Source organism: Bombina bombina, chromosome 2, assembly GCF_027579735.1.
Source record: "Bombina bombina isolate aBomBom1 chromosome 2, aBomBom1.pri, whole genome shotgun sequence".
In the NCBI taxonomy this organism is placed as follows: domain Eukaryota; kingdom Metazoa; phylum Chordata; class Amphibia; order Anura; family Bombinatoridae; genus Bombina; species Bombina bombina.
The window spans coordinates 968,616,363-968,634,667 of NC_069500.1; the positions used below are offsets into that span (position 1 = coordinate 968,616,363).

General features: G+C 38.3%; 1 protein-coding gene across 1 annotated transcript in view; it reads right to left on the reverse strand.

Annotated features, from left to right (window-relative positions):
- LOC128649913 (alcohol dehydrogenase 1) overlaps positions 1-8,631 on the reverse strand; it is a 275,327-nt gene extending 266,696 nt beyond the window's left edge. The window contains exon 1 of the mRNA XM_053703464.1: positions 8,507-8,631. Coding sequence (XP_053559439.1) covers positions 8,507-8,530 — 24 coding nt within the window. The 5' untranslated portion in view covers positions 8,531-8,631. The remainder of the gene's footprint in view (positions 1-8,506) is intronic.
- Positions 8,632-18,305: the final 9,674 nt, after the last annotated feature.

Below are 18,305 nucleotides of genomic sequence, written 5' to 3' on the forward strand. Positions count from 1 at the left end.
GGGGTAGCACGTGCCAAATTTTTTTCTCTGGGCCAATTAGCTTTGGCGAAACATTTAATGTCGTTGTAATGCTTCTTTAGCTGATCGACATCAGCATCGCTTTATCCTTTGCCAGATCTGCTTCCTCCTCGAAAAATTTGTCTGTTTGACACGACATCCAAACAAATAATCATAAGAGTCAATAATCATGTCAATCAAAACTAAGTTTTGCTGATACGAAAAGTGAGGATTCTTGGATTTTGAAGTGGTATCAGATCCAGATGAAGCCATATCCAATTTGTAAATAAATATTACAAAAATAACTCTCTGTAATCACTCTTCAAAAATTTTTTGAACAATAATAAAATTGTTTAGAAAAGTTGAACTTTTATAGGAGCAAAATTTTGTTCCCACGACTACTATGACGTTGCTGACACCTTGCATGTCCACGTGTTAATAATTGGCCAGACAATTCGACTCGACAGTTAAGTACATTAGCTTAGTCGCGGCGAGCGAGGCGTCAGAATTTATCAATAACCCGCCACTGCTCACGGCGGGCTAGGACGTGTCTATTTATTGGGGGATTATTAGTACATAGTGACAGCGGACACCATTTTGCGGCGAGTTTATCCGCATCTACAATGTTGGATTAATTGACGGCTTAGTACATGGGAGCCCTTACTCTTTAATTTTAAACTCTAAATACACAAAGAGAAAATGTTAACCCTATAAACTGGCTTTTGGAGGAAGGGTTTAATTCTGTATATAATGAGTTTCAAAATATGGGTGGAGCAGAGAGGGAACAGATGTTCACCTAGCTTGAAAAATATATTGGAATCAGATTCTAGGTGTTCCAGTAAAACGTGTAGCAAAATAGTAAGTAACTTAACCCATCATGCTTCAGGTTTAGTTTAAATAAAGAGGCAGCCTTAAGACACAAGTGGAAATGGAGTATATTTAACCACTCAAGTACAGATAACCACATGATGTCACCCGCCCCTCCCCCCCGCTTTTAATACAGGTAATCAGGTGACCAAGGTAATGGGGAATCCAAGGATGGCTGGTAACATTACTAGGTGTCACCAAACCCTGGAAGCCTGGAAGTGGAGGTACAAGAAGGGAACTGGACTGGGAGGGGGTAAGTGGTGAAACCCTCCAAACTCATCTCCCTTAATCTGTAGAAACCCCCAAGACTTAGGTCCCTATTTATCAAGCCGGTCATCCTCAAATATCTGAATTCCGCAGCGTATTTTGTGGCGAGGCTGATTCGCCTTAGTTATCAAGCCCTACTGCCCAGCAAAAGTAGAATTTTGTGACGTAAGCTTCGATCCGCCGGGCAAAGTCCGACACAGATTGATTCTTACATCACTCCAGATGTTCCTCACCACAAGTTCGTCACCAATCTGACTACTTTTGCTAGTTATCAAATGACTAGCTGGTACGCTCGGCACTTTTTCCGGCCCAGCGTACCTGGTTTTCCAATCCGCCGCCCTGGAGGCGGCAGATCCCATAGGAATCAATGGGAGTCTGACCATAGCGAAAGTTCATGTTCGCTGCTGGCCCGACATCCCATTTATGCCTATGGGAGCTGTCTACAACCTAACACCCTAACATGTAGCCCGAGTCTAAACACCCCTAATCGGTCCCCCCCTACACCGCCGCAACTAAATAAATGTTATTACCCCCTAAACCTGCCGCTCCCAGAGCCCACCGCAAGCTACATTATACATATTAACCCCTAATCTGTCCCCCCATACACCACTGCAACTAATAAAGTTATTAACCCCTAAACCGCCGCTCCCGGATTACCACCCGCAACCCATAATAAAATGTATTAACCCCTAAACCACCGCTCCCGGACCATGCAGCAACCTATATTAAACTTATTAACCCCTAATCTTCCCCCCCTACACCGTCGCCACCTATAATACATTTATTAACCCCTATCCTGCCCCCCCTACACCGCCGCCACCTATAATAAATTTATTAACCCCTATCCTGCCGATCCCGTACCCCGCCGCAACTATAATAAAATTATTAACCCCTAAACCTAAGTCTAACCCTAACCCTAACACCCCCCTAACTTAAATATTAATAAATACATCTAAAATAAATTTAACTCTTATTAAATTAATTATTCCTATTTAAAACTAAATACTTACCTTTAAAATAAACCCTAATAAAGCTACAATATAAATATTAATTTTATTGTAGCTATCTTAGGATTTATTTTTACTTTACAGGCAAATTTCAATTTATTTTAACTAGGTACAATAGCTATTAAATAGTTATTAAATATTTAATAGCTCCTAGTTAAAATAAAGATAAATTTACCTGTAAAATAAAAAACTAACCTAAGTTACAATTACACCTATCACTACACTATCATTAAATAAATTATTTCCTATTTAAAAACTAAATACTTACCTGTAAAATAAACCCTAAGATAGCTACAATGTAATTAATAATTACATTGTAGCTATCTTAGGATTTACATTTATTTTACAGGTAACTTTGTATTTATTTTAGCTAGTTAGAATAGTTATTACATAGTTATTAACTATTTAATAACTACCTAGCTAAAAAAAATACAACATTACCTGTAAAATAAATCCTAACCTAAGTTACAATTAAACCTAACACTACACTATCATTAAATAAATTACCTACAAATAACTACAATTAAATACAATTAAATAAACTAACTAAAGTACAAAAAAATAAAAAAAAGCTAAGTTACAAAAAATAAAAAAAAATAAGTTACAAACATTTCAAAAAGATTACAACAATTTTAAACTACTTACACCTAATCTAAGCCCCCTAATAAAATAACAAAGCCCCCCAAAATAAAAAAATGCCCTACCATATTCTACATTAAAAAGTTACCAGCTCAATTACCTTACCAGCCCTTAAAAGGGCCTTTTGCGGGGCATGCCCCAAAGAAAACAGCTCTTTTGCCTGTAAAATAAAAATACAACCCCACCAACATTAAAACCCACCACCCACATACCCCAAATCTAACCCAAACCCCCCTTAAATAAACCTAACACTAACCCTGAAGATCATCCTACCTTTAGCCGTCTTCAGCCAGCCAACCACCAATGGAACCCGAAGAGGAGATCCGCAGCGGCCGAAGTCTTCATCCAAGGGGCGCTGAAGAAGTCTTCCATCCGACTGAAGTCATCATCCAAGGGGCGCTGAAGAAGTCTTCCATCCGACTGAAGTCATCATCCAAGGGGTGCTGAAGAAGTCTTCTATCCGATTGAAGTCATCATCCAGGCGGCGTCTTCAATCTTCATCCATCCGGAGCGGAGCAGGTCCGGGAGCGGCAGTTTAGGGGTTAAACAATTTATTATAGGTGGCGGCAGTATAGGGGGGGCAGGATAGGGGTTAATAGGTATTATGTAGGTGGCGGCGGGGTCCGGGAGCGGCGGTTTAGGGGTTAATCAGTTTATTAGAGTGGCGGCGGGCTCCGGGAGTGGCGGTTTAGGGGTTAAAACATTTATAAGAGTTGCGGCGGGGTCTAGGAGCGGCGGTTTAGGGGTTAGTAACTTTATTTAGTTCCGGGGGGCTCCGGGGGCGCCGGTATAGGGGGTAGAACAGTGTAGTTTAGTGTGGGTGCTTAGTGACAGGCTAGCAATAAAGCTGTCAAAAAGCCGAAGAGCAGCGTGATTGGATGAGTGATAACTATCACAGTCCGCTGCTCATCGCCGCGTACTTGGTGCGCGGCTTTTTGACAGATTTATTGATAACTTTGGCGATATTTTTCAGGTCCGCGGCGGTGATGGTAGGCGAGCTTAGGCTGGCGTATTGGGCTGGCGAAGGCAGGTAAGTTAGATAACTAGAGGCCTTAGTGTCTGAAAGGAAATTGACTGCTCTTTTAAAAGGCATTTGTCTTATAACTTAACAATGTAAGCTCAATTAAGCCCTTGAGTGCTAACGACGGCTCTGAGCCATTGCAGAGTTTCCCACTCTGGTGCTAACAGCGGCTCAGAGCTGTCGCTAGCACTCTCCCACCTTGAGGAAGATCTGGGGGCTCCCACCCGTTCCTACCCCGGCGATTGGGACTGCATAGTGACAGGCATCACGGGGCTTCACGTTATGTGCGGTGACGTCAAGCGCAATGACGTGATGACGTCACCGTGCAACTTTATTTATACTTAACAATGTTAAGTATAGGAGCTGGGGGCATGCTGATTAGAAGCCTGTATCTCAGGCATCTAAGCAGTTACAGACCCCCAAGACCCACTGTTGGAAAGGTGATCGCCTAACCTAACCCCTAGTCTTATAGCCCAGAAGCCCCTCTTTAAAAAAAAATAATTATCCTCCCCTTTAAAGGTTTTAGTAGTAAGGTGATTATTGTGGAAATTGTGATCACCTGGCATGAATAAATGTGCATTTTTTCAGTAGCGGAGTATTGATGCCCCTATGCACAGAACAATATCTTACAACACACAAAGGCCCTTATTTATATGAGGATAAACACTTTTTGTTTGACTACATGGTTTAGAAAAAAAGCACATTATTGTTTACACACTGTTTTAATAAAAATGTGCATTTTTACGCACATTTTTTGTTGTGTAATTGTCACTTGTCATGTTTTATACATAAAATAATGCCATAATTTTAATCTGGGTCAATAAAACAAATGAGCTATATAAGGGCTAAATTAAAGCAATATCTAAAAACTCCAAAACTGCTCAGAACAAGGGTGAGAAATGACTCAGCAGCTAATGAGTTAAAGGGAATGAAACACTATGGGCTAGATTACAAGTGAAGCGCTAATTTAATGTGCACCCATAAAGGGGCAAATTTGTCCGTTTACAGGCGCCCATAAAATAACCAGCTATTACAAGTGACTGGTTAATGCTACTGCAAGCTCACAGTAGTACTTTGTGCTCAAATTCATTAACCCCTTAATGACCGGACCATTTTTCAGTTTTCTTACCCTTAATGACAATGGCTATTTTTACATTTCTGCAGTGTTTGTGTTTAGCTGTAATTTTCCTCTTACTCATTTACTGTACCCACACATATTATATACCGTTTTTCTCGCCATTAAATGGACTTTCTAAAGATACCATTTTTTTTCATCACATCTTATAATTTAATATAAAAAATATATAAAATATGAGGAAAAAAATGGAAAAAAAACACACTTTTTCTAACTTTGACCTCCAAAATATGTTACACATCTACAACCACCAAAAAACACCCATGCTAAATAGTTTCTAAATTTTGTCCTGAGTTTAGAAATACCCAATGGTTACATGTTGTTTGCTTTTTTTGCAAGTTATAGGGCAATAAGTACAAGTAGAACTTTGCTATTTCTAAACCACTTTTTTTCAAAATTAGCGCTAGTTACATTGGAACACTGATATCTGTCCGGAATCCCTGAATATCCCTTGACATGTATATATTTTTTTTTAGAAGACAATCCAAAGTATTGATTTATGCCCATTTTGGTATATTTCATGCCACCATTTCACTGCCAAATGCGAGCAAATAAAAAAAATTGTTCACTTTTTCACAAATTTTGTCACAATCTTTAGGTTTCTCACTGAAATTATTTACAAACAGTTTGTGCAATTATGGCACAAACTGTTTGTAAATGCTTCTCTGGGATCCCCTTTGTTCAGAAATAGCAGACATATATGGCTTTGGCGTTGCTTTTTGGTAATTAGAAGGCCGCTAAATGCAGCTGCGCACCACACCATGTATTATGCCCAGCAGTGAAGGGGTTAATTAGGGATCTTGTAGGGTTAATTTTAGCTTTAGTGTAGTGTAGTAGACAACCCAAAGTATTGATCTAGGCCCATTTTGGTATATTTCATGCCACCATTTCACCGCCAAATGCGAGCAAATAAAAAAAAAAGTGACATTTTTCACAATTTTAGGTTTCTCACTTAAATTATTTACAAACAGCTTGTGCAATTATGGCACAAATGGTTGTAAATGCTTCTCTGGGATCTCCTTTGTTCATAAATAGCAGACATATATGGCTTTGGCGTTGCTTTTTGGCAATTAGGAGGCCGCTAAATGCTGCTGCGCACCACACTTGTATTAAGCCCAGCAGTGAAGGGGTTAATTAGGTAGCTTGTAGAGAGCTTGCAGGGTTAATTTTAGCTTTAGTGTAGAGATCAACCTCCCACCTGACACATCCCACCCCCTGATCCCTCCCAGACAGCTCTCTTCCCTCCCCCACCCCACAATTGTCCCCGCCATCTTAAGTACTGGCAGAAAGTCTGCCAGTACTAAAATAAAAGGTGTTTTTTTTTTTGTTTTTGTTTTTTTTAAATTATTCAGCTGTGATGGACCCCTGCCTTAACCCCCAACCTCCCTGATCCCCCCCAAACACCTCTCTAACCCTCCCCACCTACCTAATTGCCACCTATCTTGGGTACTGGCAGCTGTCTGCCAGTACCCAGTTTTCCCCCCCTGTTTTGTGACATGTTTTTATTTTTTCTGTAGTGTAGCTGCCCCAACCACCCCCCCCACCCCCCCCAGATCCAGATCCTGATCAAGTGTAGCTGCCCCAACCACCCCCACCCCCCCAGATCTAGATCCTTATCCTTACTTATCCTTATCCTTATTCATTGGTGGCAGTGCCAGTGATTGCTGCGCTGCGCGGCGCGCGCACACACACACACGCGCGCGCGCGCGCGCGTGCACGCAGCCCCCGCACGCTCCCGGCATCCGGCGTGCACAATACACTTGAAGGAACCGGATGCCGGGTAGCGATGGGCCGCCCACCCTCCTCCCTGTAAGCTCCCACCCACCAACGAACGGCCACATCGCTACCGGTGCAGAGAGGGCCACAGAGTGGCTCTCTCTGCATCGGATGCTTTCTAAAGGGTATTGCAGGATGCCTCAATATCGAGGCATCACTGCAATACCCTGAGAGCTGCTGGAAGCGATTGCGATCGCTTCCAGCACTCTCTTAGACAAGTGACGTACCAGGTACGTCCATTGTCACTAACTGCAAGTTTTTGCAGGACGTACCTGGTACGTCACTTGTCATTAAGGGGTTAACCAGAGAACAGGCCTCTGGTTAATGTATTAAATATCCCCCAATTTCCCCAAAAATAAAGTGCACTGTTCCTTTTTAAAATTAAAAAAATGACCTACACAAAGTAGTTTTAAGGGATTAAAGTGAGGGAATGTTGGGTGTTAGTAAACAAAGTCACTAAAGAGTGCCTTTACATAGCGGTCTATGGGGACTGTGTTTGAACTGTAAATATATATATATATGCTTATATACATTATATTTATGTGTAAATATGTGTATATACACATATAAACACATAAATGTATGTGTATATACTCATATACATATATATTTTAAATATGCTGCCTAATGCTGCACGGCTTACCCACTTTGCTGCGCAAAGTTCTGTGCAGTGTCGATTGGCATCAGAACGTGGCTCCCATATTGTGAGTGCAAAGCTTCCATGCACATTTGTGCTCCATTAGTATTCTGGCCCTTTGAGTTTGTTATATAGGCTATTTGATTATGCATATTAAAAACATTTGCAATATATTTTCATTATTTATTTAGTTCCTGTTTGCTGAAATTTAATTCTAAAAATGTCCTATTCTGAGAACTGTAAGTGCACACTGCCGCCTTCATAAGCATAGCAATGCTACATATCAATCTCTGACATCAGAAGTGACACTGCAAACCAAAGATGATTTTGCTAATACAACGACAGTGACAAGTTTTGTCTACTCTTGTAACACATCTGGATTGGTTTCTCCAAATAAGGATAGTGGGAGGGGGGTGTTTGGTAGTAAAAAAACAACTGCAGCAAACAAGGTGTTAATGTATTCCAAAAGAGATCATGCATGTTTTTTTCTGTTCATCTGATCAAATAAAAAGTATTTTAAGTTTTTTAATGTCCTGTTATGCCACAAATATAGTGTAAAAAGGGACATGATCAAAACTATGCATCTCTTTGCAAACGTATATACACTTACCTGTGGCACCCTTGATTTAAAATAAATTATCTTGAGCGAGAGGAGAGAGAAAAGAAGAGAGAGAGAAAAGAAGAGAGAGAGAAAAGAAGAGAGAGAGAGAAAAGAAGAGAGAGAGAGAAAAGAAGAGAGAGAGAAAAGAAGAGAGAGAGAGAAAAGACAAGAGATAGAGAAAAGAAGAGAGAGAGAGAGAGAGAGAGAGAGAGAGAGAGAGAGAGAGAGAGAAAAGAAGAGAGAGAGAGAGTGAAAGAAAAGAAGAGAGAGAGAAAAGAAGAGAGAGAGAAAAGAAGAGAGAGAGGACAGAGAAGAGAGAGAGATGACAGAGAGGAGAGAGAGAGGAGAGAGGAGAGAGGAGAGAGAAGAGAGAGAGGAGAGAGAGGAGAGAGAGAGAGAGAGAGGAGAGAGGAGAGAGAGAGAGAGATGTGGAGAAAGCTTTAGGAAATCAAGTAAACCTTGCTTACTTTAAGATCTATAACATACATTAATTTACTATGCAGATATTAACAATGAATGTGTAAATGCTTTTATTGTGCTTTTAGATGTCTATGCTTACCTTCAACTTCAGCTGTTCTTCCATATTCTGTTCTTTGTTCACTTCTCCTCCACAACTAATGTCTTAATGTCTTAATGTGTCTTGTTTGGTCATGTTGTTTTCTCTGGATACCTTGTGATAATTAGATCATCAAGATCATATGAGACTCCTATGTTCTAATATTTTAATATTTGTTTCAACTTGTTTGAACAGGAACAAGTTATGTTTGTTATACCCATAATTTGACAACAAATCAGACTGAAAAACAGTGGGAATTTGTTTTCAAGCAGTTTTTAAACATTTCTTTCTGACAATGATACTATACATTTAGCAGATAAAAAGCACTATTTTGTGTAGCGAACATAAATACATTTTACTTCAATTAATCTTAAAGATCATATTTGACCTTTAACTACTGGATCCATTAAGAAAATAGAATAGTAATTTAGGGGTATTGAGTGGTGCATTTGTGATGTAAATTATTTATGGAGTCCCTTAAATTAAGATTTCTTGGGTGGTGATAGTTTGGGTCCCTGAGGACAGTTTTTAAAATCCAGTCCTCAAGTATCACTAACAGGCCAGATTTAATTGCAAGGACAGAGACTTCTATTTTGCTATTATCTTTTCACTTTACTGCAGACAGCATTTTAACAAATAGTAAACTTTACAGAAAACAATGAGTATAACATAGAAGCCAATGAGAACAAGGCTTGAGATATTATAGAAATAAAGGACCAATGAGAGAAGTCCAAATATCCATACATTCACCAGTATGTAGCCACTCCTCTGTTCTCTTTGCTGCTCTTAGATTTAAGTACATTGTATTCATTAGATCAATAAATTGATATTTATTAGATATTTTGTTTATTCTTTTAAATGTTTATTATTATTTATTGGTTTTAGTTATTTTCAGTTCATAATTTTATTGTTCTCAATTTTTTTTTAAAAACTTTTGTTTTATTTATTTAGTCCTATTTTCTTTCAGACACTTTGGCCTCTATTGATTAAGGTCTGGCGGACCTCGCTGAATACGGCGAGCAATACGCTCGCCGTATTCAGCATTGCACCAGCAGCTCACAAGAGCTGCTGGTGCAACACCGCCCCCTGCAGACTCGTGGCCAATGGGCCGCCAGCAGGGGGTGTCAATCAACCCGATCGTACTCAATCGGGTTGAATTCCGGCGATGTCTGTGCGCCTGCTCAGAGCAGCCGGACAGGTTATGGAGCAGCGGTCTTTGTGACCGCTGCTTCCTAACTGCTGTTTTTAAACACGGAGCATTAAGCTCCATTCGAAGCTTGATAGATAGGCCCCATAGTCTTCTATTTTGTTGTTTTGATTTATTTAACTTCTTCCTACTTTTTTCTTTTTCCTTTTTTGATACCTTTTTTATATTTTGTTTAATTTAGCTTATTTTGTCAGTTTGTTCTTCTTTCTCTTTATTTCCGTTTTTTTATTAACTTTTTTTTCACAGCTAGATTACAAGTTATGCGCGCTATAGGGAAATTAACGAATGCAACAAAAGTTGCATTATTTAACCCCCTATAGCGCAGTCATTAAAATTTTCAAACAGCCAGGTTGTGCATGCGATATGGTGCTTTTAAGCTCCATACCGCACAAAATTCAAGTGCTGTTTTGACGTGCTCGTGCACACTTCCCCCATAGACATCAATGGGGAGAGCGGGTCATAAAAAGGTCTAACACCTATGATTGCGAAAAGAAAAGCTCCGTAATGCAGCCCCATTGAGGTCTATGGGGAAAAAAAACTAACCTTTAAACCTAACACCCCAACATAAACCCACGTTTAAACACCCCTAATCTGCCCCCCACCGACATTGTCGCCACCTACCTACAGTTATTAACCCCTAATCTGTCGTCCCCGATATCGGCGCCACCTAAATAAAACTATTAACCCCTAATCTGTCGCTCCTGATATCGCTGCCCCTATACTAAAGTTATTAACCCCTATTCCCCTGCACCCCAACATTGCCCACACTATTATAAATCTATTAATCCCTATTCCGCCGCTCCCTGACATCGCTGAAACTAAATAAAGCTATTAACCCCTAAACCTCTGGCCTCCCACATCACTACCACTAAATAAATATATTAACCCCTAAACTGCCAGCCCCCCACATCGCAACAACCTACATTAAACTATATTAACCCTTAAACCTAACCCTAACGGAACCCTAAACCTAACCCTAACCATAACCCTAACCCTAACCCTAACACCTAAATTAAAATATAGCTAATTTAAAATTACAATTATTAACTAAATAATTCCTATTTAAAACTAATACACTTACCTGTGAAATAAAACCTAAGCTAGCTACACTATAACTAATAGTTATATTGTAGCTAGCTTAGGTTTTATTTTTATTTCACAGGTAAGTTTGTATTTATTTTAACTAGGTAGTTAGTAAATAGTTATTAACTATTTACTTACTATCTAGTTAAAATAAATACAAACTTACCTGTGAAATAAAACCTAAGCTGCCTTACACTAAATCCTAACATTAGAAAAAATAAAAAAACACTAAAATTACAAAAAATAAAAAAACTACCATTACAAAAAATAAAAAGTTAACAGCTCTTTTGCTACAAAAAAAACATACACCCCATAACAGTATTCAAACTTTCACCCCCAAACCCACAAAATAAAAATAAAGTAAAACTTAATCTACCCATTGCCCTATGCCAATGGATAGCTTAGGTTTTTGTTAGAGTTAGGTTTTATATTTTAGGGGGTTGGTTGGGTGGTGGATTATACTGTTGGGGTCTTTGTATTTTTTTTACAGGTAAAAGAGCTGTTTAACTTAGGTCAATGTTTGTGCTATTCCTAAACAAGCTAAATGCGTTTTTAAGGGCAATGCCCATACAAATGCCCTTTTCAGGGCAATGGATAGCTTAGGTTTTTGTTAGAGTTAGGTTTTATATTTTAGGGGGTTGGTTGGGTGGTGGATTTTACTGTTGGGGGTCTTTGTATTTTTTTTTTTTTACAGGTAAAAGAGCTGTTTAACTTAGGGCAACGCCCTACAAAAGTCCCTTAAGGGCTATTGGTAGTTTATTGTAGGCTAGGGTTTTGTTTTTGGGTGGGCTTTTTTATTTTGATAGGGTTATAAAATTAGAGGCAATTCTTTTTTTTTGTGGATAATTTCGTTTGTTATTTTTTGTAATTTAATCTTTTTTTATTTTTTGTACTTAAATACTTTGCAATTTTTAGAATAGTGTTAGGATTTTTTTAATGTGTAGTTTAGTTTTATTTAATTGGTAGTTAGTTTAATTTTAGTTTAATAATAATATTAGTTTAATTGTTAGTTTAAACTTAGTTTTTTTAATTTGACAGGTAAGTTTTAATTTAATTTAAGCTAGGGAAATTGTAATTTTAATATAAAGTTAGGGGGCGTTAGGTTTAGGGGTTACTAGTTTAATTTAGTTTATTTCGATGTGGGGGGCTTGCGGTTTAGGGGTTAATAGGTTTATTATAGTTGCGGCAGTGTAGGGCTTAATAACTTTAGTACAGTGGGGGCGATGTGGGTGGATGGCAGATTAGGGGTTAATAATATTTAACTAGTGTTTGCAATGCAAAAGGGCGGTGGCGGAATAGGGGTTAATAAATTTTATTAGTGGCGGCGATGTCAGGAGCGGCAGATTAGGGGTTAATAACTTTAATATAGTATTTGCGATGCGGGAGGGCCTCGGTTTAGGGTTTAATAATAATAGTTTATGGGTGTGTACTTTGTAGCAGATTAGTTATGAATTTTATGTTACAGTTTTGTAGCGTAAAACTCATAGCTACTGCTTTTAGATTGCGAAACGGATCTTGTCGGTATAGGCTGCAACGCAAGCTTATTAGCCTCACCGCAAAACTCGGAATAGCAGCGCTATGGAAGTCCCATGAAAAAATGCCATTTTTACGTGTGTGGGACTGACGTTGCGGTACAGACTAAAAGGCTTGTGGTACAGCTATACCGACAAGACTTGTAATGACTGCAGTGCTGTTTTAACTCTGTAATGGCCATTTTCCTGCGTTAAAACATGACCACAACATTTGTAATCTAGGTGTCAGTTTTTTCTATATTTTGTTTTTTCCTTTCCTCTTGCACAACGATCTTTCGTTGCGGCCGCCATTTTCTTTGTCTTCTTTTCTTCATCACACCTCCATCTTGCGTGACGCATCTTTTCCGCCCCTCTCACCTGTCACAGTCCTTGTCTTTACCGCTCTTGGATTTCACCTCAGGCAGTATCCGGAGCGGTTTCGCTACAAGTCTGTCATTACAAGTCTTTCAAATTCAGATTAATTCAGATTAATGGTTATTTCTTTTGAAAAATATATACATTTGTTGCCATTTTGAATTGTGCAAAATCTTTTGAGACTGCTATATTAATATAACCTTTTAGCTTTAGTTTAATTTAATAGAATCCGCCCAAAGTTTTATATTAATTTTAAAAATATATAATTTTGTTTAGTGATGTCCCAAACTGTTCGCCCGCGAACGGTTCACAGCAAACATAGCTTGTTCGCCTTTGTGGGCGAACACATGGCGATGTTCTATCCGCCCCTATGTGTCATCATTGAGGAAACTTTGACCTTGTATGTCACAGCCGTCTGACACATTAGAGCCAATCAACATCAGACACTCCCTCACAGACCCTCCCAGCTACTCGGAATCCGCCATTTTAGACTCATAACGACCTTGCTTTCTTAATGAGAGGACGTGTTGTGTTTTTGCTCCTGACATTAATAGGAAAAACATAGCTAGGCTAGTGTATTTAGTGTCCACTACAGTCCAGAAGGACTCCACTCATCTCTGCTGCAAGCACAGCACCCCCAAAAAGCCCTTTTTAGGGCTATATTTCGTGCCGTTTTTTTTTTTTTTCATTTTTTTTTTTTTTATTAGCATTTGCCTGGCTTTCAGGCTGTGTGTTTAAGGCTCACAGCATATGCTGTGATTACTGCCACCACTGATATCTCCTAACAACATTAGTTTAAATATAACTAACCAAAAATTTTAATTATTTTGCTAGTGTAATTTTTTTTCATTTTCTATCAGGCCTGTGTCACACAGCATATACTCTGGTTCATTGCTCTGTGCCAGCCACCAGTGTTAATATCCGTTTATAACATTATTTCAAATTTAAAAAAAAAAAAAATTATTTTGCTAGAGTAATCTAATTACATTTACTATCAGGCCTGTGTCTGTCAGGCTCACTCAGCATTAATATACCTCTTTTTTTTCAGTCTTTTGGTTAATTGGTTTGTGCCAGGCAGCCACCCAGCACTCATATCTTCTTCACCTTAATTTAAATAAAAAAAAAAAAAGTTTAAATTTGTTTGATAGTGTAATCTAATATAATTTTCTATCAGGCCTGTGTGTTTTGCTGACATACAGAGCCTACTGTGTTTACTTGCTGCCCTCCCTAGTCTATGAGCCACGACTCATATGTGTTTAACCTTTTTTTAATCCCCCCCCCCAAAAAAAAATAATTTAAATCATTTTTCTAGTGTAATCTAATAGTATTTTCTATCAGGCGTGTGTGTATCTGACTTACAGAGCCTACTGTTTTTAATAGCTGCCCTTCCAAGGCTATCAGCCACAACTCATATGTATGTGCTTAACCTTTTTCTTTAAATTCCCCAAAAAAAGTCTTTAAATCATTATGCTAGTGTAATCTAATTTTATTTTCTATCAGGCCTGTGTGTAACTGTCTATCTGACTTACACAGCATACTGTTGTTAATTGCTGCCCTACGTAGCAGCCAGCCAGTGTGACCACTCATATGTGCATTGCACTTCTTAACATAATTTTAATATTAAAATCTAACATTTTAAAATATTTTGCTAGTGTAATCTAACTTAATTTTCTATCAGGCCTGTGTTTTTGTCACTTACACAGCATACTGTGTTAAATTGCTGCCCTACCTACCATCCACGACTCATATCTGCCAGCCTGTGTGCCAGGCCCAACTAGCCAATTAGTGGCACCAATCATAATTCTTGTAACAGTATATAAAAAAATAAAAATCATAATTTTTTGGACTGCAAATATTCAGTCTCCTAGTGCCATTGAATTGCATTTACCTCCTGCCTGCCATCCTTTTGTGCCAGGCCATCTAGCCAACTATTTACACCAATCATAATTGTTGTCACAAACAGTATAGTTACTAATTAAAATTAAAAAAAATTTGATTGTTGATCTTAATCCTCAGTTTGCTCGTGCCATTGAATTGCACTTTTCTACTGCCTTCCAAGCCTGTGTGCCAGGCCTACTTTCCAAATATTTACACCAATCATATTTGTTGTCACAGTATTCTTAATAATTAAAAATTAAAATTTTTGGTAATAGTTCTGAATCCTCAGTTTGCTCATGCCATTGAATTGCACTTTCCTCCTGCCTTGCAGCCTGCTGTGTGCCAGGCCCACCTAGCCAATTATTGCCAGCAATCATATTTCTTTTAACAGTATTGCAAAAATTGTCAATCATCACTGTTTTGACTGTCAGTATTCAGTCTCCTAGTGTCCTTGAATTGCATTTACCTCCTGCCTGCCAGCCTTTTGTGCCAGGCCGTCTTGCCAACTATTTACACCAATCATAATTGTTGTCACAGTATAGTTACTAATTAAAATTAAAAAATTCTTGATTGTTGATCTTAATCCTCAGTTTGCACGTGCCCTAGAATTGCACTTTTCTCCTGCCTTCCAAGCCTGTGTGCCAGGCCTACTTACAAAATATTTACACCAATCATATTTGTTGTCACAGTATTCTTAATAATTAAAAATTAAAATTTTTGGTAATAGTTGTTCTGAATCCTCAGTTTGCTCGTGCAAATTGAATTGCACTTTCCTCCTGCCTTGCAGCTTGCTGTGTGCCAGGCCCACCTAGCCAATTAGATTCTATCTAACTATCAATCTATGTATATCTATCTATCAAATCTATCTATCTATCTCGTGGTCGGACTGTTTTGTGACAGCCACTTGTGTTTAGGACAAATTTGAAGTAGGAGGACAGACCAATCATCTTCTTCCATCTCCCTGTTCCAAAAATGCAGGCCATATAGACCTCCCCTGATAGGTGGAGTAACAGGTAGTAGTAAACTGCTAAGAATAGTACTACTTAACACACCACGGGTCACAGAACGCATTTCTTATTGTTATACTCTGTCAGGGAAATTATATATATTTCAAATCCATTTATTTCATATATCAAATCGATTGAACTATCAAACGTATCGATCAAATGTAGATTGCATCTATTGATCGATGTAATTCGTATCTATAAAATGTATATTGCATCTATTGATCGATGTAATTCGTATCGATCGAATGTATATTGCATCTATTGAGCTATGTACAGTGTATTGATCATATGTATATTGCATCGATTGAGCTATGTTATCTATGTATCTATCTATCAAATCTATCTATCTCGTGGTTGTGCAAGTGGACTGTTTGCGGTTGATTGCGGTGCGTAACACTTGGAGTTTGCTCTGTCACTGTGATGCGGCCGTAACCCTTACACTACCTGATAGATACAACATCATAACTGATGTTTTAAAGCACGTTATTGCAAACAATTTGGAAATGTTAGTTGATTTAGGCCCATTATGGGTTAAAAGCAGACTCTGCATAAACTATGTAATTTTCCATGGGAGTTTTGCCAGGGATCCCCCTCCAGCATGCCACAGTCCAGGTGTTAGTACCCTTGAAACAACTTTTCCATCACTATTGTGGCCAGAAAGAGTCCTTGTAGGTTTTAAAGTTCGCCTGCCTATTGAATTCAATGGCGGTTCGCGCGGTTCGCGGGTTCGTGAACAATACCGGAAGTTCGAGTCTGCCGTTCGCGAACCGAAAATTTTAGGTTCGCGACATCACTAATTTTGTTTTGGTGTTTTAGTCATACTTTAGAATATTAATTAAAATAAATATGTCTGACGATAATAAATCTCAGAGATTTAATTAGCAGCTCTTTAGAGCCATTTAAAGAGCAGATATTACAGTTTCAATCTGCAATCAATGCTGTTAGTAAGATTAGGGATTCAATTCTCAAGAAAGCTACATCCAAAACTAATGGCTAGATTTAGAGTTTTGTCGGTAAAGACCCGCGTAGCTAACGCTGCTTTTTTTCCAGCGCACCCTTAAAGGGACATGCCACCCTCATTTTTTCTTTTCTGATTTAGAAAGATAATGCAATTTTAAACATCTTTCAAATTTACTTATATTATCTAATTTGTTTTATTCTCTTGATATTCTTTGATGAAAAGCATATCTAGATATGCTCACTAGCTGCTGATGGGTTGCTGCACATAGAAGCCTTGTGTGATTGGCTCACCATGTGCATTGCTTTTTCTTCAACTAAGGATATTTAAAAAATGAAGCAAAATAAATAATGGAAGTAAATTGTAATGTTGTTTAAATTTCTATTCTCTATCTGAATCATGAAAGAAATATTTTGGGTTTAGTGGCCCTTTAAGACAACGCTGGTATTTAGAGTTGTCTGAGTGGCTGCGTTAGGCTCAGAAAAGGGAGCGTTGAGCATAATTTAGCTCCACTTCAACCCTCAATACCAGCGTTGCCTACGGTAGCGGTAAGCTGGAAAACCGTGTTCGTGCACGATATCCCCATAGGAAACAATGGGGCTGAGCTGGCTGCAAAATTGGAACAGCTAATAGAATGCGAGCTCAATACGATTGGCTGATTGGATCAGCCAATCGGATATAACTTCAATCTGATTGGCTGATTGAATCAGCCAATCAGATTTTTGCTACCTTAATTCTGATTGGCTGAATCCTATCAGCCAATCGGAATTGAAGGGACGCCATCTTGGATGACGTCCCTTAAAGGAACCTTCATTCGTCGTTCAGTCGTCGGTTGAAGAGGATGGGTTCGCGTCGGCTCCTTTGTAGATGGCTCCGCTCCAGATGGATGAAGAAGATTGAAGACGCAGCCTGAATGAAGACTTCTACCGGATGAAGGACCTCCTCTGTGCACCTTGGATGAAGACAACTCAAGGTAGGATGATCTTCAGGGGGTTAGCGTTAGGTTTTTTAAGGGGGGTTTGGGTGGGTTAGAGTAGGGGTATGTGGGTGGTGGGTTTTAATGTTGTATTTTTTTTACAGGTAAAAGAGCTGATTACTTTGGGGCAATGCCCCACAAAAGCCCTTTTAAAAGGCTGGTAAAAGAGCTGATTACTTTTGTAATTTAGAATATGGTAGGGCATTTTTTTATTTTGGGGGGATTTTTTATTTTATTAGGGGGCTTAGATTAGGTGTAATTAGTTTAAACTTCTTGTAATTTTTTATTATTTTTTGTAATTTAGTGGGGAGTTTTTTTGTATTATAGATTAGTTTATTGAATTGTATTTTTGTTTAGCTAATTGTAGTTAATTTATTTAATTAATTTAATGATAGTGTAGTGTTAGGTGTATTTGTAACTTAGGTTAGGATTTATTTTACAGGTAATTTTGTACTTATTTTAACTAGGTAGCTATGAAATATTTATTAACTATTTAATAGCTATTGTACCTAGTTAAAATAAATATAAATCCTAAAATAGCTACAATGTAACTATTAGTTATATTGTAGCTATATTAGGGTTTATTTTATAGGTAAGTATTTATTTTTAAATAGGAATAATTTATTTAATTATAGGAATATTATTTTGTTTAATTAAAATTATATTTAACTTAGGGGGGGTGTTAGGGTTAGGGTTAGAGTTAGGTTTAGGGGTTAATAACTTTATTATAGTAGCGGCGACGTTGCGGGCGGGAGATTAGAGGTTAATAATTGTAGGTATGTGGCGGCAATGTTAGGGAGGGAAGAT